Source organism: Chelonoidis abingdonii, chromosome 9 (genome assembly GCF_003597395.2).
Source record: "Chelonoidis abingdonii isolate Lonesome George chromosome 9, CheloAbing_2.0, whole genome shotgun sequence".
In the NCBI taxonomy this organism is placed as follows: Eukaryota; Metazoa; Chordata; order Testudines; family Testudinidae; genus Chelonoidis; species Chelonoidis abingdonii.
In genome coordinates, this window is record NC_133777.1 from 80,902,738 (window position 1) to 80,927,149 (window position 24,412).

Below are 24,412 nucleotides of genomic sequence, written 5' to 3' on the forward strand. Positions count from 1 at the left end.
GATATGATGGTATGATGGGATAGCCTAATTTTGGCATAATTTGGCAATGATCTTTGATTATCAGCAGGTAAGTATGCCCAGTGGTCTGTGATGGGATGTTAGATGGGATGGGATCTGAGTTACTATACAGAATTCTTTCCTGAGTGCTGGCTGGTGAGTCTGCCCCACATGCTCAGGGTTTAACTGATCGCCATATTTGGGGTCGGGAAGGAATTTTCCTCCAGGGCAGATTGGCAGAGGCCCTGGAGGTTTTTCGCTTTCCTCTGCAGCATGGGGCATGGGTCACTTGCTGGAGGATTCTCTGCAGCTTGAGGTCTTCAAACCACGATTTGAGGACTTCAATAACTCAGGCATAGGTTAGAGGTTTGTTATAGAAATGGATGGGTGAGATTCTGTGGCCTGCATTGTGCAGATCGACTAGATGGTCATAATGGTCCCTTCTGACCTTAAAGTCTATGAGTCTATTATCTAATTTTGAATAGTAGAAACAGTGTTTCGAAGGAATCACAAAGAAAGATAATACCTTTCAGTATTTGTTATCCATCCATCTAATCTCTGTTAGTAGAACCAAAATTGTAACATGTCTGAGACTTATACTGTTGTTTAGCTGCACATGATTTATCATGATACAATTCCTTTCCCTCTCCCTTTTAGATTTAAAGAATAAACTGGATGGGTTTAATACATCAGTACATAAAAATGATGCAGAGGTATGTGTATTTTCGGTCACCCTCTTCTTTCTTTCACTGTCTGTGCAGTAGTTTGAAAATCTCCCCTGTTGTCCTTACTCAGCAGGAACTGTAAGAGATCTATTGTTTCAAAGGCACATGTAGCCATTGGGCACTTAGCTGAAAGTCAAATGTCATTTGCGCCTTTTCAAAATCTCCTTCAGTGTTTTATATTTTAGCATTCCCCCCCGAGCTTTAGTTAGCTTTTAGTACTGATTGTTATGTTCAAAGAGAAGTAGCTGTGATCTTGTCCAGCAGGCAACACCAATCCTGATGGATAGGAGTGGGTTAACTCCACAAAGGCCTGCTTCCTTCTCTCTCTTCCTCTTTACCTATGGGTTGGAGATCTCTCTGATTTCTTCCAAACACGATCACTTTTTATCATCTTAATCTTCCCCTCTCATCTTCTAAAGTTATCGGTCTCATGCTGCTATTTAACCTTCTTACATGAAGCTACTTTGATCTCTGTGCCAGTTTCACTCTGCCACTGGCTTGACTCTCAGTGGTTCATGGCCTACCGGAGGCTTTGGAAACTGGCACATTTATCTATCTAGCTGTTAACACACATCACCATGATAATTTCCTGCCTTAAATAACTTCAAACAATTTTGTAGAGATTTAAATATTTTTTGCATTTTTTGTGTTTTATTTTTAATAGTTATTTAGTATTTATTTATTCATCTCTCTCCCTCCTCACAGATACTTGAGTTTTTTTTTTCTTTTTATAGGAAGGTTAAGTCAAATAAATTAATTTTCCATTTTGATCTCAGGTCTGTGATCTACTGTACACCAACAGAATTATAAACTTTAGTCCTGCATAAAAGATCATGGGGAAAATCATATGCTCAGATGATTTTTCTTTTATTTTATTTCATTTTTTTTTATTTGGTGCATTGCAAGTCATACATTTAAAAACAAACAAAAAAAAATCACACACCTCTATCATTTGTGAAATCCATGCAGTATTAGTCATATCCTTTACTGATGCTTCTCTGATTCCGTCATTGCAGCTGTTTATGCCAGTACTTTCAGCCTATACTGGTATAGCCAGTTGTAAGTCACAGTGGAAGGACAGGTTTGAGGGAGTTAGCGTCAATTTTTACTCATTCTAGGCAAGCATTCTGGTCAAGCTCTGCTTTGCAATGGCCAGAAACCCTTCCTCCCTACAACAATGTCCTTTTGTGGGCACATAACCTTTAGGAATTAGGTGTTTCCCAAGAGGTTAGGACAGTGGCTCCTCACTACTTTGTTAAGACTTGGTAAAAGCATGTTTCTTAACTGGTATGAAATATGTTTGTTTATTGAACTACTGATTGGGTGGGAGAAGAAATATTAATCTTGCAAATAGATTTGGCTATTGGAGAGGATTTGATTTATGTGGATCTTTAGAACAGTGGTGCGCAAACAGGAGCGCATGAGATTCTCTGGGGTGTGTGGAAAGAAAGTGGGACCCTGTAGGACCCACTGTTGTCATAGTGGAAACAAGATAAAAATAGAGTGGGTATTGTGGGGCAATACAGGAGCAGGATTAAAAATATAGTCCTCTTGTGCTGCAAACAAGAGCAGCCACCACTCTCCGGCCACCCAGCTCTTAAGGCCACACTGTTGCTAGCAGTAGTGCAGAAGTAAGGGTGGCAATGGAGCGTGGGATGCAATAAATTCTGTGAATGGTAAAGGGCGGGGGCATAATTGGAAAAGTTTGCGCACCACGGTTTTAGAATGTTATGATAAATGTTTGACTTTATTTTGAAGGAGCATTTTCAAGTAAAACTCTCTTTCAGAAAGTCCAATGTGACTCTGCTGCAGTCGACAGTTCAATAAAATCACTTTTTAATGAGCGAGGGGACCTGGATTTTGCTGAACAGTTGTGGTGCAAAATGAGAAGGAGTAAGTGTTTTATCTTTTTCTCACTGCCTTATAATTTGTGCACATTTCCTATACCACTTTTTTATATATATTTTAAGAAATTGGTGTAAGTTTCTCTGAGTTTTAAGAACTGATTAACTCTTCAGGCCTAAGGCTCATTGTCATTCATATAATCATAAGATAGCATATTATAGGAAAGTATAGTGACTTGTGGTATGTGCCTATTTTCTCTTTGCCAAGTTGATTGTTGGTTCTTTTTAGCAATAAATAGTGCTTATCTACTTCATTACTGACAGCCATTTATCTATAAAATAGACTTTACTGGGGCTCATGGAATATATTTAAAGTAAGTAGTTTTTTTAGAAAATGTTATAGATGTTAACCTTTGCAAATAATATTTTCAGTCTTGGGGTCCTATTAATTAAATTCATTATTGCATTTTGATTACCAAGTGACAGTTTTGGCACATAAATGGCTTTTTTTACTTGTAGGGCGACTTGGAAGTCATGATGATTCTTTTCTGATGTGAATATTGCCAAAATAATAAATGCATTTGTAACATCAAAAGCAGATGACTAAAATGTACTCTATACAAATGTACAACATACCTGATTCAGGTATATCAGTACTTGAAGATTTCTGCTGATGCAGAATGCAGACACTTGTCTCTTAAGTGGGGCAAGCAGTTAAGAGTGTCTTTTAGTTTCTCTGAAGCATGAAGCATTGTTATCTGTTTACTTCAGTTTGTAACAATCACCTTGAACGGTAGTCTATAAAGCCTGACATGGTCTAGGACTTGGTTAACTTTCCTCATGTCCTGTTAACAGTAATCATAAACTGTTGAGTTGCTTTCACTGTTGGTTCTGGAGCTGTGCTCTAGGACAGGCATCATTAGTAAAGGGCCGTTCTCTGGAACCTGCTCTCACAGACCTCTTGTCAAACTTCATGGTGTAGTGCAAGACCTCTTGGTTCAGTCACACATTTAAACTAATCTTTGGGCCATTCTGTGTAGTAAGTTTATGGGGTTTTGTTGTTCTTGGAGTTTTTAAAATTCTTATATTTTGTGCATTGCTCAACTTTTTTATCATTCATGTGATAAAGGCAGATATGTTTTTGTAGCCATTAAAAATTAAATATTGGAATAACTCTTTTCTCAAGGTGTCGCTTCCTATCAAGACTTGGTAGAGTGTTTCACACTGATCATAAAATCGCTAGAATATGGTGAGATACAGCCTTGGGTATGTATGTGTAGCCTGAATATGTTTTCATGATAAAAGTGTCAGCTTGGGTTGTGTAAATAAAGTAGGATACATTTCTTTTAAATGTTTTTAAATTGCTCCTCATTTTGACAATAGTTTAAATTCAGATTTTAAATAGTTCACTATTAGTTGGTCTCTTTTTTTTTTTTTATAATGTCCTGCTTGTAAATTATACTGTGTATTTCATCTGTATATTACCAGAAAACATCTTATTTTTTTAGATTCATCAAGGGAGTAGCAGTTTACTAAGCAAACTGATTCAACAATCCTATCATGGAGCTATGGAGGCTATTTCCCTCAGTGGTGTCACTCCAATTCAAATGCTTCTGGAGATTGGTCTGGACAAAATGAAGAAAGATTATGTCAGTTGTTTCATAGGTAAGCATGTTACTTAAAACCATGACTGGAAATTCACAAGAAGAGGCTACTTGACCTAAACTATCAATCACTTCTGTTTTTGTTGACCTTAACTTCACCTCTCTGTCACCTTAGCCTTTTTTCTTATTGCCCATAAAATCTGTACTTACCACTTAGTGTTCCTTTGCTTAATTTGCAAATTAAAAGTATCTCAAAATAACTGTGGCTTATAACTAAGGCTGTAACAGTTTTCTAAACTAATCTTTTTATATGGGTTTTCATAAATGTCTGAATGATAGAAACCTATCAGTCTGAAAAATGTGAAGGGAGAAATTTGAGTAATAGCCTACTTATGTAACTGGAGCCTGTTTTTAGTGTGATAATGCACTAGGTGGGGAAAAAATGTGTGTCTTCCTTGCTGTCTTTCTTTCCTCCCTTCTTGTAATCAAAAGGGGTTGAGGACAAGACAGCCGAGAATACTGACAGTATAATTTATTTTACAAAATGAATAAATTGCATTCTTGAGCCACACCTTGAAACAGAAGCTAGCATGTAGGGATATTTTTAAAAAAATTAAATTGTTACTTCAATGGTGTTGTGGCTTTATCTTCAGTCTCACAGTTTAATTGTTTCTTTTGCTTCCATTCTGTTGGGTTGTTGTCTGCATTTTTGTTGGGTTTATTTGTTTTCCTCATTTTTTCATTGTCACTTTTTTATCTTAGTCTTTGTTGGAATTATTATTTATCAAGGTATTACCACAAAACTAATTTAACTGTAAAGTCCTTTTATTAAATCTAAAGGTCAAATGACATTTATACAATTGTTCTAAACATGCCTAAAAAGTCGAAATAATAAGCAGTTTACTACCTCCAAATAGTAACAAAACATTTATAAGCATGTGATCAGGATACTTACAAACGGTCCAAACTCAGGGAGGCTTAGACTCATAGTGGTCTGCTCCATCGTAGTCTGGCAGGTATTACCAATAAAGTCTTTAAGAGTTTATGTTTTTTATGTCCCTTAACAAACTATTGATGTCATTGCCAATTATCGGACCTTAGCTAAGGCCGTATGAAGGATTTTCTTATATAGTCAGTTATTTACTGCACCTGATACCCAGTTGATTGTGTTTTATTATTAATTCTTCAGCCCAAACCTTAAATAAGATAGCACTGGTATTTTGAAGGGTCACTACAAGTTTAACACAATAACTTTTTTCTTTCTGATGTTCTCGTTCTTTTTGGTCACATGCTTTGGGCCTATTGTTCATGCTAATATCCCAGCTCAATTTAAAACCAAAGTTCACCCAATCTAATGTGGGCCTATATTCCTACGCTACTCTTTTCAAGGCTTCTCTCTTTACCTTTTCTTCATTCCCTAAGTCTTCCTACCACACTGCCAGCCTGTATGCACTCTCATTTGCTCACCTAGTTTCTGTTTCTGCTGCTTCAAACCTTACGCTGTTTAGGAGGGAGAAGTGTTGAGAATTTTAGGGCTGGTGACTCAGCTGATCCTAGCACCTGCTATGCCTAGGGCTGCTGCCCCTTTGCATTTCCATGCAGGGAAAATGCCATGTTGCTGGCTGGTAACCACTGTCTCCAGCACCAGCCACTTCATATTTCTCTTTGTACTTTTACCAGTGAGTACAAACAAGGCCTCAGGTGTGGTGATTGCACTCTTCCCTTTGTGTGGCTTCCTGTGGCCACCTGTTTTGCTTATGCCTGAAGCTGCCACGGTGTGTAGCATGTTTTTGTTTCTTTAAAAAAAAAAATCTTTTTTTGTTTTGCAGGCCAAGAACTTGCAACATTAACCTATCTGGTGAGATATTTTAATTCTTATTTTGAAAGCCATATAAAGTTTTGACATACACTTGTTTAGATTAATTTTCTCTCCAAATTCATAAAGCTTATTTGCAGGACTATGACATATTCTGAGTTCTCAGCCTTGAAAACTGAGTGTTTTAAACACTTCTTTTTAACTCTGGTGAGGGGAAAGAGGAAGGAGAAATTTGGTCAAAGCTGCGGTACCATCTTTGATGTCCTTATCTACAGAGCTACTTCCACTTGAAAAATATGATAGAACCATGCCCAGGATTTTGTAGGAAGCTAAGAAATCCTGTACATTAATTTGAGTTTGCCCCTGAGAATAGAGTTCTTAAAGCTGTTGAAACAAAATTTTAACTTCAGTAGTAGAGAAAATTTACATTCAGTAATGAAAGTGCACACTGCAGAAGGATTGCGGTTAGAAATAGGGTTTTGTGGCTGTTGCATTACGGTGCCCCTGAAGGTTTTGTTGTCTGTCACTCTTTTCAAAAGCTGATAACACTCTGAATTGGTGTTTCATACATATGTGAAGTGAATACTGTCATCGCTGACAGTCCTAAAATTCTACTATGAAAACACTTTTTTTCTTCCAAATCATATTCTTGATCATGGAAAGTCTGTCACCTCATTAAAATTAGGGTTGTTGAATGGATAAAATATCAAAGTGTGGGCTTAATAGCTTAGGTGGTTGGTAACAGCAGCTTAGTCCCCTGGGTGGGGCACCATATTTTAGGTCAGGGAATCTAGATTCTCTTCGACTCTGCCATTGACTTGCTGTGTGACCTTACGCACAACAAGTCACTTAACCTCTGTGTGTTTTTTCCCATCTGTAAATGGAGATCATACGTCTCCATTTTTGTAAAAAAACTTTCAGATCTAAGAATGAAAATCACACTATGAATGCAAGGTGGTAGTGTTCTTGTTAGTATGACATCTCCACATTTCATTTCCAGCTCTCTGGCTCAAACCCAGACCGAAGCCCTGATTGAAATCTACCGAAGTCATTGGTAGTCTTCCCACATCTGTGGTGATCCAAAATTACCACCATGTTACATCTGTTTGACCTGTGTGAAAAGAATTGGTAGTCTGGACTGTAACCCATCACACAAGCCATCCCATTTAGCATTTTTATTGCTATTTTCAGCAGACAGCCAAAAATTGCATAGCTATGGAGGTTAAACTACTAACCTAAGAGGTGGACTTTCCAGGTCAAGGTTGGGGTATATTTGCAGATTAAGAGGGAACTTGAACTCTTGCCAGTATGTCCCATATATAATCCAGTGTCTTTTTCACCATCACTAAACTATTTTATTTTTTAAGTAGGCAAGAGATTGAGATTCTAACTTCACTGGCAGTTGAGTCAACATCAACAAACTGTGTGTTCTAGGATTACTTCAAGGTTGTAGGTTTGCATGGAGTATTGCTTCTCTTGGCTGCAAGAAAGCGCATGGTGTTTAGTTTGCAAGAAATCTGCTTCATGAAGCATTCTGAGAGCAGGATTTTTATAAATCAATACCCTATTTTCTCATAAAAAAGGGGCAGGCAGATGTAGCAGAGAGAGTGGACCTTCAGAATGTGTACAAATTGAGTACTCATCTGGTTAGTCTATTTAACCCACTCAACACCAACAGTTAGCTTTTTAAGAGCTTTGTTTATTTCTTGTGTTCAAGTCTATATTTTCTTGTCTAGGACTACTTCATTTCCACATCAGTAGAGCTACAAGAGCAGGTTCATCGCATTCAGAAACTTCATCATATGCTGGAAATATTGGTCAGCTGCACAGTCTTTCTTCACTTCAAACATGAGAACCTCTTCCCTTTGATGCAGTAATTGTTTAATTTTTACTTTCTGTCATTTAAATGTCAACAATAAATGGATTATTTTAAATAACTAGATACAGTCAAAAGGCAAACTTTTTATAAGCTGAACTTTATTGATAATGATTGTGAGGAACGGGGGCTATACTGGGAGCATTTGGATCTTACTGCTCAAATTTTCTGCCCTGATTTAATACCCTTGTACTTTTTCCCCATCATCTTGTGAAGGGGTTCAGGAAAATCACTAGAATACTAATTTTCATTTTCTTCTCTTCTTCCTTTTCCTTTCTGAGCTCTCAGATCCCAGCCATTCCTCCATTCTGACCGTACGGCTACACTTACATTTTTGCAGTGCTGGTAGTTACAGCTGTGGTCATACAGCTGTGCAGGGCCAGCGCTGCAGTGTGTCCACACTGACAGCGGCCAGCGCTGCAATGTGTCCACACTTGCAGTGTGTCCACACTTGCAGCATTTGCAGCGATGTTGTGAGTGGTGTATTGTGGGCAGCTATCCCACAGATCACCTCGTCCCATTTTAGCGCTGTGGGTTGTGGGAAGGGGACGGAAGGGTGCGGGTCATTCCGCTTCCTGTTCCAACGACCCGTGGTGCATCGCTTCCCTTTTCAGCCGTTTGGTGCCATTGTGAGTCTGCCGCGTGATTTCAGTAAGAAATGGAGCCCGAGCTGCTGAGGACTTTGCTGATGAATGTTGCCAGCACATCACGTCTGGCAGTTGAGCTATTCCTTATGCTCCAAAGTGACAGTGAGGAGAGCTCAGATGATGAGATTCGGCTGACGCGCCTGACACTAAATTGCTTGTGGCAGTAACGGACGTGCTCAGCACCGTGGAACGCCGCCTTTGGGCTCGGGAAACAAGCACTGAGTGGTGGGATCACATCGTCATGCAAGTCTGGGATGACGAGCAGTGGCTGCAGAACTTTAGGATGAGAAAAGCCACTTTCATGGGACTGTGTGCTGAGCTCGCCCCAACCCTGCAGCGCAAGGACACGAGACTGAGAGCTGCCCTGTCAGTGGAGAAGCGGGTGGCTATTGCAGTCTGGAAGCTGGCAACTCCAGACAGCTACCGATCGGTCGCAAACCAGTTTGGAGTGGGAAAGTCGACCGTTGGATAGTGGTGATGCAAGTTTGCAGGGCCATTAATCGCATCCTGCTAAGAAGAACCGTGACTCTGGGGAATGTGCAGGACATTGTGGATGGCTTTGCACAAATGGGTTTCCCTAACTGTGGAGGGGCAATAGATGGGACGCATATTCCTATTCTGGCACCACCCCACCTGGCATCCGAGTACATTAATCGGAAGGGGTATTTCTCTATGGTTCTCCAGGCGCTTGTGGATCACCGTGGGCGTTTCACTGACATTTACACAGGATGGCCTGGAAAGGTGCATGATGCACGCATCTTTCGGAACAGTGGCATGTTCAGGAAGCTGCAGGCAGGGACTTTTTTCCCAGACAGGAAGATCACAGTGGGGGACGTCGAAATGCCCATTGTGATCCTTGGAGACCCTGCTTACCCGTTAATGCCTTGGCTCATGAAACCGTATACAGGGAAGCTTGACAGGAGCAAGGACCGTGTTCAACTACAGGCTGAGCCGGTGCAGAATGACTGTGGAGTGTGCTTTTGGCCGTTTAAAGGGGAGATGGAGAAGTCTCTACGGGAAGCTAGACGTGGGGGAAAGCAGCATCCCAGCGATTATAACCGCGTGCTGTATCCTCCATAATATTTGTGAAGGGAAGGGTGAAACCTTCAGTGACGAATGGACCTCCGAGGTTCAACGCCTGGAGGCTGAATTTGCACAGCCAGAGAGCAGGGCTACTAGAGAGGCCCAGCACAGTGCTTCAAGGATTAGGGATGCCTTAAAGGAGCAATTTGAGGCTGAAAGCCAACAGTAATGTTGGGTGCCTTCCACAGCAGTTAAGTGCAGTGCAGTTGCAATGATTTGCAGTGCCTATTTTTCACTTGTGGTACAGTATGTTACACTTTCTGTAATAATAAAAACTGTTTTAAAAGACAAGAAATCCTTTATTAAAAATACAGTACATAAAACAGGCAGGGGGTAGGGTGATGAGCAGTAAAGTCAGAGGTTTGAATATGTCCTTCCTTGAGTGCTGTGCAATGCCTGCTGCACTTCAGGATTAATATGCTGCATGGTGATGGGGTTGAGTGCATAGGGTAAGGGTCGTAGTTATCAGGGCTGTTAGGTGAACGTATGGGTGTTGGGGGCAGCTGGTGGTGGTAAGAACCAGGATGCTGGAGAAGGGTGTTTTGAGGAAACAGTGGGGCACAATGGGTTGAGCTTTGGGATGGGGTGAGGAAGGCACGGTAGTGCTCTGCCTGCATGGCTAGCATTGACTGCATGAGGTCTGTGTGGCGTTCCAGGATGCTTAGCAGCCGATCTGTGCTTCTCTTGGTAGCCAATTCCTTTCTCTTGGCAGCCTTTTCCTTTCTCTTGGCAGCCTGTTCCTTTTTCCTGCTTTCCTTTTCCCTCCAGTCTTGCAACTTTTTATTATCTGTGGAATACAGATTCATAACTGCTTTCACCAGCTCCTCCTTATTCTTCCTTGTTTTTTTCTTAAGTTTCGTAGTTTTTCAGAAGTCTGCGCTGATGGAGCAGTATCCAAGGTCACTTTAAAAAAAAACAGAGAGAGATAACTTTTAATACAGAGCCTGCATTGTTTTTAAGACTATTTGTAGCATCATTTACACATTGCGAGCATAGCACAGAGAGGCCGCAGCTGCAGAGAGACATGGTGAGTTTGACCCACACGCGGCTCACCTGGGAAGGGGGGGCTGCTTGACTCTGGAATCCATGGGGTTTTCTGTGACTTGGGGAAAGCAAAGAGCAGCTACAGGGAAATAGCACTGAACCCTACACCCACATCTGCCACAGCAGGTACTCCTCAGAGCCATCTTGCACACGCGGCTCACCTGGGAAGGGGGGGCTGCTTGACTCTCTGAATCCATGGGGTTTCTGTGACTTGTGGGAAAGCAAGAGCAGCTACAGGGAAATAGCACTTAACAGTATCCCTGCATTTTCCACAGAATTTTTCCTCCCCCTTATCTCGCTGCTCACCGGGTCACCTGGGAGGAGCGGGAGGGGGTCTTCTACAGCTATGTGGATTCCGCCTTGGTCCCTACGCAGCTTGCTGTGTGCAGCAATGGTCCCCCCACCCCTCACGGCACAATGGCGCGGACGCGTTAGCCTGCTGGGACAAGGACCACGGTGGGCTCTCCCTATAAACTTGCAAGCGCATTGCACACGCTCTGGCTGAAACTTTTGAAGAGATTACAGAGGCAGATTACCGCGACGTGATAGACCAATCAATGGGCTATTCCACATCTAGGCATGCTTGCAGGCAGCCATAGCCCCCCTGCTCCCAAAACATTTCCATCCTTATAATAAAAGCTTTCTTCTGCGGGAACAGGCCATCCTCTGCTGGCTTCCTCACTACCAGGTCCCAGTGGCTGCGACTGGCTAGCTTCTTCCTGGCTGGAAAATAGCTCCTGGCTGCATGACTCCTGGGAGTCTCCAAACACCTCAGTAGCCTCCTCTCGGTTCCTCTACACCCTCCCCTCCTCTCCAGGCTCTGAACTGTCCATGTGATCCTCGGATTGGCAGTGGGGTTACATCCAAGTATCGCATCCAGCTCCTTGTAAAAACGGCAGGTCGTGGGGGCAGCACCTGAGCGGTGGTTTCCCTGACGTGCTTTGCAGTAGGCACTCCGCAGCTCTTTACCTTAACCCTGCACTGCACCGCCCGGTCATAGCCCCTGTATTGCATTGACTTTGATATCTGGCCGTAGGTATCATAATTTCTACGGCTGGAGCGCAGCTGTGCCTGCACAGCTTCCTCACCCCAAACACTGATGAGATCCTGCAGCTCGGCAGTGCTCCATGCTGGGGCTCGTTTGGGGCGTGGAGGCATGGTCACTAGTTGATTGATTGATTGATTGCACTCCACGCCTCGCTGAGCAAACAGGAAGGGGATTTTTTAAATTCCCGGGGCATTTAAAGGGCGGGTCACCTGAGCCCAGGGCAGTGGAGTGCGAAACGATGACCAGAGAGGCTGAAAAGGTATGCTGGGATACCTCCTAATACCCTGGAGGCCAATTTACAGCGCTGGTGAGTGTCCACACCTGATGACCAGCGCTGCATCACCAGTGCTGGATTCGCTACACCCGTAGCAGACCAGGAGTACAGCCAGCGCTGCAGACAGGGAGTTGCAGCGCTGGCTGAGCTTTGTAAGTGTGGACACCGAGTAAGTTGGAGCGCTGTAACCCCCTCACCAGCGCTGCAACTTGCAAGTGTAGCCAAGGCCTTTAATATGTAAAACAGGTATTCATAAGAATATACCTTCAGAATAACATTCAAAAACAATTTTTTTTTTACATTAGCTTTTTTGTTGCTGCAGCTTCTTTCTTGCATGTCTTGTTTTATCAGCCTTTTCAAGTCATGCTTCCAAACCTTGCAATTTTTTGAGGCTTTCATCCATTTAGCTCTCAACTAGCGCAAAATCCCAACATATTTCATGTTTATTTTCAGTGCTACAAAGCTTCTGTGACTGGATAGTGTGAAAAATTAGCCTTCCATTCTAAAAAATACCATGGTTTTAGAGGGAACATTTGTGAGGAATAAATTATTGTGCAACTGCAATTTGTCAAGTATAGTATCGCTTATGAAGTCGCTGTTGTGATATGATCATTTTCTACTGTCCTGGGAAGCAAGAGCCAAAATCAAGATTTGAAATCAAGGTTTCCTGCAATTGCATAGTAACTGATCTATTGTCATGAAAGCATGTAAAAGGAAGTTTAGTTTTGCATGTATATTGATCTGGGGTTGAATAGTTGCATAAACACTTATCCAATAAGTAATAAGTAACAGTATTTGGTTTTATCACAGGTCCTGCATAAAATATTACAAAGAAAATCCTCTGAATGAGAAACATGTGTTTCAGCTACCAATCAGACCAGCTGTTGTCAATAAGTTCTATCAAAAGTAAGTCAAACCTCAGCTTTCATAATACGGAAATTCAAATTTTGATTTGAGTACATAATTATTAGGGTTTTTTTGTGCTATTTGATTATTCCCTCAGTGATCATACACAAATATGGAGGGTGGAAATAAATAGTGGACATGGTCAGAAGGAGGTTAAAACGGTATGGCAGCTTAGTACTAGTCCTCCTGTTGAACATATGACTTCGAACAACCTAGGTAAGGAACTATTTCTGGTATAAAATATTAAAGTGATACTATCAGCTTGAATTTTTTTAAATTAACTAGTAGTGTATTGTTTTGTTTGATCCAGTGTCTCATACAGCACTTTTTAAACAGTGTGTCTTAAATATTTTTAGTTCCTTTCTATGCGTAAGAATCTCTTCAGCAAGGGAGAAATTGACTATATGTAGAAAAAGTGAAACTGGCTAAATGTAAGAAGTGTTGCTGCATACACAAAATAAACAAATGAGGTGGGAAAAAGTATTATAGTATTGTTAGGTTTTAGATGTCACTCTATGAGGTGCAAAATTTTCAGTGTGTGGTGATTTTCCCTCCCCAGCCTGTTACTTTTAAAATTAATTGTAACATAGTTCTAAATATAACTATCTTTGAATTTGGCATCATGCGTCTCAGTCCAATAGAGAGAGGGTAAATGTATTGTTAACATGAAGAGTAGGTGTCCATCTTGGCTGGAGTAACATTTTAAAAAACTCTTGAAAAGCTAGGGAAGAATTCCAAATACAGGACGATGTAGAGTTGATTTGCCTTTCTTTTGACAGTGGCAAAAGAGATTAACGTTTTAGTAGATCTTGGACATTTTCTTATCTTTCAAAATAATTTTGAGAGCCTATTAATTTCAGTGGAACTTGGTGCTTATAATGGATTCTTGAAGCCATCATGTCAAAATTTCTTATAATCTGTCATTTGTAAGAATACCATGTTAACGCTTAGTTCTTTTGTATTGCAGAACTACTTTGTGATACAACAGTTAATGGAAACACCGAAGAAAGTATGTATTTTATTACCATGGCTAACTGCAGTCAGGTGCATTTTGCATAAAAGAATGCTGTTGTACAGATAGACGCTTAGAAGGTACAGTAAATGGAAAATATTGTCAGCATATCTGCTTTCCCAAGTATATCTAAATATATTTTATGGTTGGAAGACTGATACCCTATATTTGGTAGTTATTTGCTGTCATGTGTTGAAGTTAGAATCCGCATAGGCCTATAATTTAACAGTATGTGTACAGTTTGTTTAAATACTCTGTAACATGCAGTTATTTTTTAAAATTATATGAAATGTAATTGCTTTAAAAATAATTTTGATAGTTTATAAATTGTGAATATTCTACTTTACGTTGTTTTAATTTTATTTTTTATTGCTTATTGTACAATGTAGCTGATCAAGAGCAAACAGTGTTATAAAATCTTTGCTGGTGTCGCATGATGTTGCATCAGTAAGACATATTTGGAGAGATGCTCTTCCAGTGCCATATAAACTTTGTAAAAGAATTTCAGTTTTCTTTAGCCCTATATTTATATTTTAGACTTGTTCTTCTCATCCAGCCCAAATTCAGCATGCCTTCAAATCCAAATAATTGATTTTAATCACTTTTTTCATTTGTACTTTTGAGTTACTTTCATAAAGAACATTCGTATAACTATTAAAACATGTTGATTTGATTATTTACAGTTAAATATAGCCTTTATGTTAGATTTGGTACCACATTTTGCTAGGAGGATGTACATTTATCTAATTATGTAGCATAACATACATTTATTCAGTAATTTGAGGTTAAGAAACTGTAAGATTTGGAAAAAAGTAACTGCCAGCATTCATCCCATTGTCAAAAATGAAAATTTATATAGATTGTACCATATTATTAAGTTTGACCCCAAAATGTAGTTAAATATGTTTTCTCCCTGATTTTATATGCCAAAAAAGCAGCCTTTATAGTTTGAAAAGGGCTCATTGCATCAGTGTATGAGATTTTTATTTATTCAAATTTATATAAATTATTTTAATAGATTATAGTCAGTTTAGGCCTTAGCATAGGTTGTCATAAATTCAAATTTAAATAAATTAATCTGTCTTTAAAAATAAAAACACATTTAAATTTAAATTAAAGTTAAATTTTAAAATACAGTTTAAATTTGTGGGTTTTTTAAGTCATTGACTTTTATTCACTCTTTTTGAATAGAAGCTAAGAAATCTATCCATTTTGTGCAGTTAACCTGACATCCACAAATAAGTTTGTGTTTTGGAATTTTGGTAGAAGTTGAACATAAAGTCTTTCTTTGAAGGAATCATTTCAGGCCAAGCAATGGCAGGTTGCAGCCTTACTCTGGAACTAGTTCAGTTCTGTATAAGCAGGTGCATCTTGATTAAGCTGTAGCAGGACTGAATTTGGTACAGTATCTTAACTCACATGTCCAAGTCCTTGGATCACATTTTTTTGTGTATGCAACATTCTCTAATAAAGAAAGAGATGTATAATGAGTAGAACCCTAACAAATTCACAATGAAAAATATGTAATGGATTATGAAATCTGATTATTATCCCAGTATTGCCATCCTTACTTCTGCACTGCTGCTGGCGGCAGCGCTGCCTTCAAAGCTGGGTGGTCAGAGAGCAGCAGTCACTGGCCAGGTGCCTAGCTCTTAAGACAGCATCGCCACCAGCAGCAGTGCAGAATTGAGGGTGGCATGGTATGAAGGGGGTTGTCATTTTGGGGGGGAGCAGAGCTGACCCTATGGTTGGGTGACGTTGGTGACTGCCCAAGGCACCATGGTCACTTCCCACACACACACAGTCAGCCTAAAGTCCCTTTAACCCCCGAGTGCTGGGCCAGGAGCAGGGCTGGGAGTTCTGCAGCTGGGGGTGCTGTGTGCTGGGCTACAGCTGCTAGTCCAGGCTAGGCTGGGGAAGGAGTGGACTTCCTCTTCCCCTGCATGGGCTGCTCCCAGGGTTGGGTCAGCTCTACGACCAGGAACCTCCCCTGGCTTCAGGAAGCTACGTGGCTCCTGGCTGGGAGCCTAGTTCTGAAGGCAGCACCGCCCACCAGCAGCAGTGCAGAAGTATGGGTGGCAATACCATACCATGTCACCCTCGCTTCTGCGCTACTGTTGACAGTAGGCTGCCTTCAAAGCTGGGCTCCCAGCCAGCAGCTGCCACTCTCTAGCTGTCCAGCTCTGAAGACAGCAGTTCAGAAGAAATGGTGACAATACCATGAACCCCTACAATAGCGTTGCCACCCCACCTCCCTACAAGCCCTTTCTAGATTGGGACCCCCACAGTTACAGCACTGTGAAACTTCTGATTTAAACATTGGAAACTGAAATTTACGATTTTTATAATCCTATGACCATGAAATTGACCAAAATGGACCGTGAATTTGGTAGAGTCCTAATGTTGAGGTAGGTGTAGTGGCCTAAGCATAGGACTGGACATCAAGATTCCTTACTACTGGTTCTGGCTCTGACCATAAGTCTGCGAACAAGTCAGTTAGTCTATCACATTTATTCCACTTGTGTGCAAAACTTGGGTTAATAATACCTAATTATTATTGTATGGGGATTACTAGTTAATGTTTATGCAATGATATTAAGATTTTGAAGTACGATATGCTGTAAGTATCCTATGTTCATATTTTGTAATTAGCACTTCATCACTATTTTCAATTTACCATGGAGCAAGTTGAAAACAGAACTTGCCAACAATCTATCTATTCTTGAAATATATATCGGCAAGCTTTGAAACAATTTAATCTCAGCCAACTGTTGCCCTAATGAAGAAAATGCATACTTTGCAAAACATGAAGGAAGATAAAGCCTGCAGTTGAATTTTGATGGAAAATAATACTGAGACATGAATTGCCTTTGTAAAATTTCTAAATTACATCTTATGGGTGAATTGAATAAAATGTAGAAGCAACAATATATACACAAAAGTATAGCTGAATTTTTTTTAACATTACAGTGTTACGTAAAGGAGGCATCTGTGGAAACCTTTAAAACAATGTTAGAATAAGAATGGCATTTTATTGCCTATGCAAAATGAAGATGTTATGTAAACTTGTAGTTTTAGTTGTGCTTTCGAAGGAGGAACATTAATAGAATGGCACTGATAAGTATGCAGAGTGTGAACACCGTTGGTACAACAATCTCAGTCACCATTTCCATGTGAGTAGTCAAGGGATCTGAAATTTGAGAAGAGAAACAATAATAGATAAGATCTGTTCTAATGGAATAATTTTAGTTATTTGTTCATTCTATTTTTTAAGCAGAGATGAATAGCTTTGAATCTTTTTGAACATAATTTGTTTAAAGCTAAAATTAATTTTTTTATGTTGACATCTGCATTAAACTGGCATCACTTGAAACAACAGAGAGAAAGAAATTGTAAAAGATAGAATAAACATGTTTTATGTATTTTGATGATCTGCAGCAAGTTTATATTAAGCTCTCTTCATCTACATCTTTTGTGGAAAATTCTGAAACACGTCAGTGCTCAAAGGGTTACAAAAAAATGTGCTTACCATGTATTAGTCTCAGAATATTAGCAGCAGTATTCCGCTGTTCCTCTGATTTTCAAGGAAAAGGGGAGAAAGAAAATAGTCAAAGAAAAATCTTTGGAAAGCACTCTAACCCTTTGAGGACTGCATTGTATCTCTGTGGAATTAAAATTAAATTGCTTCTTTAAACTTTTATTTGGTGATTGTAATACAAATTGTTTTGATGCACACTATTATTAAAAAAAATATTATATATTAGTAGCCCTCAAAGAGTTGAATGAGAAACACATTTAAGCTATAGTGATATGTTAATTCATAGGGATGGACCCCTCATATCTTAATCCTACAGTATGGGCCACACACATGTACCATATTCATCCCATCTTCCTTAATGGTTTCAGGTGTCCACTCAAATAGAGTTTTTCCCCCAGTTCAGGAACTGATGACCCCTTCACAAGCCCCAGCATGGGAGATAGAGCTGGACGCAGAAGGGAGGTGTTGGAGGCAGGCTACAGCACTGTGGATATTCCAGGTAGTGCTGTGGTTTGTAGGGCAGTGTAGGGAAGCTGCCTTAATTTTGATTCTGAGAGCCTCTCAAAATTAAGGCAGCTTCCCTGCACTGCCCTACAAACCACAGCACTACCTGGAATATTTATGCCGGGAGCTTCTCCAGTCCCCAGAGCAACAAAGCACAAAGGTGGTTTAAAGTGACCTTAGTTCTCCCTCCCACTGGACTGCGAGTTCTCACCCTAGTTCTTATGCTCATCATTCAGAGGCTACACGTTTGCCTTTTTTTTTTTTTTTTAAATTTTTTTTCCCCCCTGTTGCATGATTACCATGGGTTTGTTTTTTGTTTTTGTTTTTGCTTTTATGTTTGAAAAGGGCAAACAGTCACTGAGAAATGCTATTATCTGCAGAAGTAAGTTTTTAACAGCTGTGACTCCTCAGTGTTTTTACTATAATTCTTAAGAAAAGAAAATTCAGAAATATTAAAAAACTGTAATATAATCCTGTTAGCTGCACTATTTTGAATTACTAGTAGTAAATTAAGAGGTACTGTTTGATTCTGAAGTTTGTCATAATTTTTAAAAAGATTTGGCTTTCAGTTTTCAAGGAGAAAATATTTAATGAACCCAGTTGTAATGTTCAGTCACAGAAATGTTTTCCGATTAAACCCGTACAATATATATTTACTGGATGAGTAAGACAGAATAAATGTAATTACCTGCAGCAAGGAGTTGGTTTGTGATAGAACAAGTCTCTATAGCCTTTTGGTGCCAACTTTTTACCTGACAAAAATTGATATTATTTATTATTTGATGTGATACTAATGGTTTCACCGAACTATGAATATATTCAGTCTTATTAGCACCATTTTCAATGCCTCTGAACTTTAGTCATTTACAAAACTTTCCAGTACTCTTATTCTCACATTACCTGTCAATTGTATGATATTTTATGTTACTTTGTACATGTTATGATGAATATTATATACATTTTCATGTTGTTAATTGTTTGGGACGTTACAAAATAAACTGGAAAACCCACTCAATATTATTTCTCAGGGTTTTTCTTGTTTTAGATATCATGCACATGCAATGTCTAAAAAGCACATAAGGCAATGTCTCTAAACACAGTAAATTAATAATGTGGGTATTGTGATTACAAAGTTTTATTTAAGTAGTTAATTTACTGATATGTTAAAAAACATTGAAAGTGTTATAAAAGAACAATAATAGTAAGATTAGATTTCATAATTCTCCTTCCCTGCTCATCTCCCTCTAGGGTGAACAGATGTCCCAATTTTATAGGGACAGTCCTGATTTTTGGGTCTTTTTTATATAGGATCCTATTACCCCACCTCCCCCTGTCCTGATTTTTCAAACTTGTTGTCTGGTCACCCTACCCCCTCCCACAAATTGACACAATCCTAAATTAAATGATTACTGTAGTAATCTAATGTCAAATCCCACATACCTTACTCATGCAAGTTATTTTTTATCAAACTCAAAGCAGAATTTGGTCCTAAATTAGGAATAAGCAGATTTAATGCTAGAACTCACCTCTCTTGGATTTGGGAATCCATTTGCACTGATGATCATCTTGTAATAGTGGACAGATGCCTTTGGGTATCGGGGTTTATTCCCCTTTTTAAAGTCAACATGGTATAATCCAAATCTTTCAGAATAACCTTTATTCCATTCAAATTTATCCAGCAGAGACCAGACAGTGTAACCCTTTACATTAATGCCATCGTTTATGGCTGAAAATAAATTTCAAATTTGTTAACAACCAGATCAAGTTTATGTCTTCACTAGAAACATAGTGCTAAGCAAGCCCTATTTTATACCAAAAATGAAGGAAAAATTTGGGGTAAAATTTTCAAAAGCATGAAAGTCACTTATGTGCCTGACTTCATATTGAAAGTCAATGAGACGTAGGCTCCTAAGTCATTTAGGCACTTTTGAAATTATTATCCTTAGTCTAGATGCACTGGAGGATTTCATAGGAGTAATTACGGTATGTATATTAGGTGCAGTTTTTATTTTGTAAATATGGAAACTGATAAATTATTCCAGTGTTGAACCCAGTATAGGTCAGAATTTCAAAGAGTTAGAATATCAAAATGCTTAAAAACAAATTTTGGAACACATTTTATTGTGACTTCGTCCATTTTTTAAAGTTCACCTTTTAGCATCTCATTAATATACCCTTTCAGATATTCAATTCTCCATTCATCACACAGCTGAATACACTGCAGCTTTTCTGAAACTCCATTCTCTGTTACATAAATGAGAGGATTCCCATACTGTATCTACAAAAAAAAAATGCATATTGGAATAATGAAATATTATTATACTTCATACAACTACAATTAATTTTTTTAACAAAACTAAATTTCTAGAAAACTAGTTTCAATCTGTTTACTACATATTTTTTTCTACTATGGTTACATTTAAAACAAAAGCATAGTTAAAAATTTAACTTTTTTCTTTGGGTTAGCTGAAGTTTATTATAAACTATTTCTATAGCACAAAGAGGCCACAACTGAGATTGAGGCCCCATTGTGCTAGCTATGTGGCAATAAACAAGTCTTAATATGCAGATAAGAATACTGGTGGATGTGTGGGTATTTATGTCTGACACTGAGATACAGATTCATACCCTGTATTAATCAAGACTGTTAGTTAACTTCCTTTAAAGAAGACTTAGTTTAAAATTACCTTAATGAAGTTGAGTAACCTTCGAAATCCCCAGGGCACAGAATATAGCCATTTAGATCCTGGATTTGGCCACTTTGGATCAACCAGTTCTACCAAATCACGATCAGTGTGGTAACTGGGCCCTTTGAGGGCGGAATAATTTTTCTGTATAATGTAACGAGTGGTAAAATGACTTAATCCCAGGAAATCAGATGTACCCTTAATGTAGCTTTTCTCTTGCACTGAGAAGGTTGGTAATCTTGATGTGCCCAGGCCTTGTTGAGCACTCTTTTTACCTATTAAATCAATTTTTTTTTAAAAAAAAGATGGTAAATGCATCTTCTGCACATGATTGAATCTTTCTGCTTTTCTTTACACCACAAAAGCAAAACTAAACTGTCCTAAATTTTAAGTGCTAATATTGTGTAGCCTTGAATGAGCACTTTCTCTCTGAACACAACGGTCTTCCTCTTTCTACCTTTAAAGAAAGGATAGTAAAGAATAAACTTTACTTGATGTGGTTAAGACTGAAGAAATGTGGTTTAGACTGGGATTTTCAGAGGTGCAACAGGAATGTAGGTGCCCAACTCCCATAGTCTCCTTTGAAAATCCCAGTCTTAAAGCACATCATTAGGACTCAGGTATTCGTGCCCTAACTTGCCATGTGTCATTGAGCACATGACTTAACTTCTTTCTTCTGTTTCCCCATCTTTAAAAATGTGGATAATTATACTTTTTAGAGGAGCATACTACTGTTTGTTTTGAATTAACAAAAATAATATTTTTGTCTTTATCTGGAATCTTTCAGAAAAATGATTTTTATTAACAACCCTCCTCCAAAACTCTACCCTTAATTTGGACTAAAATACACATTGATCAGATAATCACTTTCCCATCGTAAAATGTTGTAACTATATTATTTATTCAAGATGTAAATAGTCAGCCTGACTTACCTACATAATTCTTCATAACTTCAGGATAGTCTCCACTGTAAATAGGATTTGCAAACCATCCCAAGTAAAACTGTACATATCTTTCAGCAGCTTCAATGTCCTTCTGGCTAGTTAGATCAACAGGTTCACCCCAGGCACTAGTTAGAGAAATTCCAACCATACCTTAAAATAGAAAGTGACAGTTCTGCAGTTATGCATAATCTTTTAAGTCCTTACTGCAGAGGCATAATTACACAATGAATACTTATTACCTTGTTGCTTGCTACGCCATGTCTTATTATAAGAATGCCAGACCTTTGCATGAGTCTGTAATTAAAAGAACATATGTATATGCTAACCTATCGTGTAATAGTCAGTACAGGAAGAGTCAATGAATCTGACAGATATGGCAATATGCTTGACAAATATTATTGAATGAAGCTAAACCTTATTTATTTAAATTTCAGTACCTTTGGAGTTCATTATATTAAAAATGCAAATATGGATATCTTACTGTGGGATTGTATGTAATGTCTCTAGGGAGGAGACATGGCTAATCTGAACCCTGGGAAGTCTCTTTGAAACAATGTGCTAGACGGGTTCTCAAACTGGGGGTCAGGGCCCCGCAGAGGGTTGTGAGGTTATTACATGGGGGGGTCACGAGCTATGAGCCCCTACCCCAGACCCTGCTTTGCATCCAGCATTTATAATGGTGTTAAATATATTAAAGTGTTTTTAATTTTTTAGGGGGGGGGTCGCACTCAGCGGCTTGCTATGTGAAAGGATCATCAGTACAAAAGTTTGAGAATCTTTGTGTTAGACAAACAAAGTTCATTGGGATTCCTAGGAAATACTTGGGAGGAGAGAGAGGCAACTTTTCACTTCCTGACTCAATCTTTCAAAGTTGTGCCCTGAGCAGAAACCCATTGTCTGCTGATCACTGTTATGTGAGAACAAGATCAGAGGCCTAGACTGAATAAAAGAGTGATTCTGAGATTCGTGGGGGTGGTTGTTTTGAGCCAAGGCACTTATGAACAGAAAAAAAAAAACCAACAAAACCCTTGGAGGGGTTTGAAGGACTGTTCACCAGCCAGAGCCCCTCTTGGAGTTGTGATCTTTGCTAACTTTATTAGCTTGTGTGTAGGTTTTTATTTTTTTAATATTTTTTCTCTGTAATGCTTTTACCTTAAAGATAAATGTACTTGCTTAGAAAGAGCTGTGTGGTAATTTACACTGGTTACCACAATTATGCTATTGATAGACTTTGAGGATTTGGAGAAGGCAAAGCACTGCTGAGATCTTGTATTCTGCTGGGGAATTCATAGTGTAGGTAGGGAACCAGTGCAGCCTGGATACACCTCAGTCTGGAGGGAGAGAGATGCATGTCTCCACCCAACAAAGGTGGTGACAAGGGAGCTAGGAGCCTGGGAGCGGATGGACGATGGAGGGTACAGTTGCCCTGAGCTGTGATAGAAGCATGGAAGATAAGCTTGTCGCACAAATGCATATTTGGAAATTGTTACCATAGGTATTTCAAAAAAAACAACAGTTTCTCATGGAAGCTTTTGTTTTACATAAGATGTCAACTAGACTTATGTGAGAGTCCTTTGCAGCTCCCAAGACAGCCTCGTGAAGGTGACATACAACATTTAATGGAGAGTTCTGTTTTATTGCAGATCTGTTCTACTGTGTGTCTGTATTTAAATGAGAAACTTTTTCTTTAAATGAAGTTTGTTCACTTTGGGTGAAATTCTGGCCTTGCTGAAGTCAATCACAAAACTTCCATTGAGACTAATGAGGCAGGATTTCACCCTTTGTTCATAGAAGCTACCTTAAAATTCTCTCTTCTGATCTATTTGACAGTATGTTCAATGAGACACTTAAATAGAGGTTTTTAAAAAAAAACTGTCCTCTGAATTTTTGCAGCTGAGTGCTATGTCATGCATCCAATACGACTTAAGTATGCACTATCTCAGCACCAGTAGTTTATAATTCTGTTTAAATTAACTCTTGAATGCTTTTTGGTATGCTGTTCAGAAGTTCAATCTTTGCTACAAAGCCTTCTTTTCCTGGGGGAAAAAAATTAAGACCCACTTATCTCAGTCATAAAATGAGATAGCAATATAAGAAAGAACATATTTCTAGTTTTACTTTAATTATATGATGTGCTGCTTTGTATGCCCCTATTCCACTGAGCTTCAGTCCTGGTGCATGCTCTCCTGTCTCATAGCCCTCTTCAGCAACCGCCTACAAGTACATGAGAAAAAAAAAATGTAACTGTAGAGTCACCCCCAAAATGTGGGGACCAAATCTGTGTAGCTCAAAAGACCTGTGGGAAGCCATCAGTAACTTACCCAAGGGTTATTAAAAGTAATCCAGTATTTCACACGATCGCCAAACTTCTCGAAACACAGATTTGCATAATCATTAAAATAACTTATCATGCTTATATTCTGCCACCCACCATACTTTTCTTGGAGCACCTGTATATGTAATAATTACAAGAATTAACAGATATGTAACTTAGAATTCAATATGCCATTTTTTTTTTTATAAAGGTTATATTGTATGTAACTCAATATAGACACTAGCTAGGCTATGATGTGACTTAAGGTGATTTAGTGAAACCAAATAAGCCGTTTGAATGAGGCAGAATTCAGTGACTCACAGTGGGACTGTAACAGTGCTTAAGTATATAAAATGATAGCTCGGAGAAATTATCGGTAACTTGAAAGCATGCTGGAATATTTACAGTGTTGTCTTAAAATTATCCACATGGTGTCTATTTTTACAAACAAGTTAGCTACCAGAAATCCTAGATTAGACAACATAATACATTTAAATATTCTCAGACCTGTGGAAGATCCCAGTGGTAGAGGGTCACAATAGGGATAAT

General features: G+C 39.0%; 2 protein-coding genes across 5 annotated transcripts in view; one reads left to right on the forward strand and one right to left on the reverse strand.

Moving 5' to 3' along the window:
* ZWILCH (zwilch kinetochore protein) overlaps window positions 1-17,304 on the forward strand; it is a 33,829-nt gene extending 16,525 nt beyond the window's left edge. The window contains exons 10-18 of one of the 2 annotated variants that reach the window (XM_032766065.2): window positions 655-710; window positions 2,510-2,615; window positions 3,753-3,832; window positions 4,075-4,231; window positions 6,000-6,028; window positions 7,723-7,859; window positions 12,769-12,864; window positions 12,962-13,080; window positions 13,832-17,304. In XM_032766065.2, coding sequence (XP_032621956.1) covers window positions 655-710; window positions 2,510-2,615; window positions 3,753-3,832; window positions 4,075-4,231; window positions 6,000-6,028; window positions 7,723-7,859; window positions 12,769-12,864; window positions 12,962-13,080; window positions 13,832-13,923 — 872 coding nt within the window. In that variant the 3' untranslated portion in view covers window positions 13,924-17,304. The remainder of the gene's footprint in view (window positions 1-654; window positions 711-2,509; window positions 2,616-3,752; window positions 3,833-4,074; window positions 4,232-5,999; window positions 6,029-7,722; window positions 7,860-12,768; window positions 12,865-12,961; window positions 13,081-13,831) is intronic. The other variant, XM_032766066.2, reaches the window with a different exon arrangement.
* Window positions 16,951-23,960, reverse strand: LCTL (lactase like). 3 transcript variants are annotated; one of them, XM_075069736.1, is made up of 9 exons: window positions 23,871-23,960; window positions 23,668-23,763; window positions 21,789-21,843; window positions 21,538-21,699; window positions 20,606-20,880; window positions 20,070-20,196; window positions 19,445-19,644; window positions 18,607-18,670; window positions 16,951-17,066 (listed from the first exon to the last, which is right to left on the reverse strand). In XM_075069736.1, exons 1-9 carry the CDS (start codon window positions 23,958-23,960, stop codon window positions 16,951-16,953), a joined length of 1,185 nt encoding a protein of 394 aa, XP_074925837.1. The 3 variants fall into 3 exon arrangements, with proteins under 3 accessions (XP_074925837.1, XP_074925838.1, XP_074925839.1); XM_075069737.1 differs by lacking the exons at window positions 18,607-18,670; window positions 19,445-19,644; XM_075069738.1 differs by lacking the exons at window positions 18,607-18,670; window positions 19,445-19,644; window positions 23,668-23,763.
* Window positions 23,961-24,412: the final 452 nt, after the last annotated feature.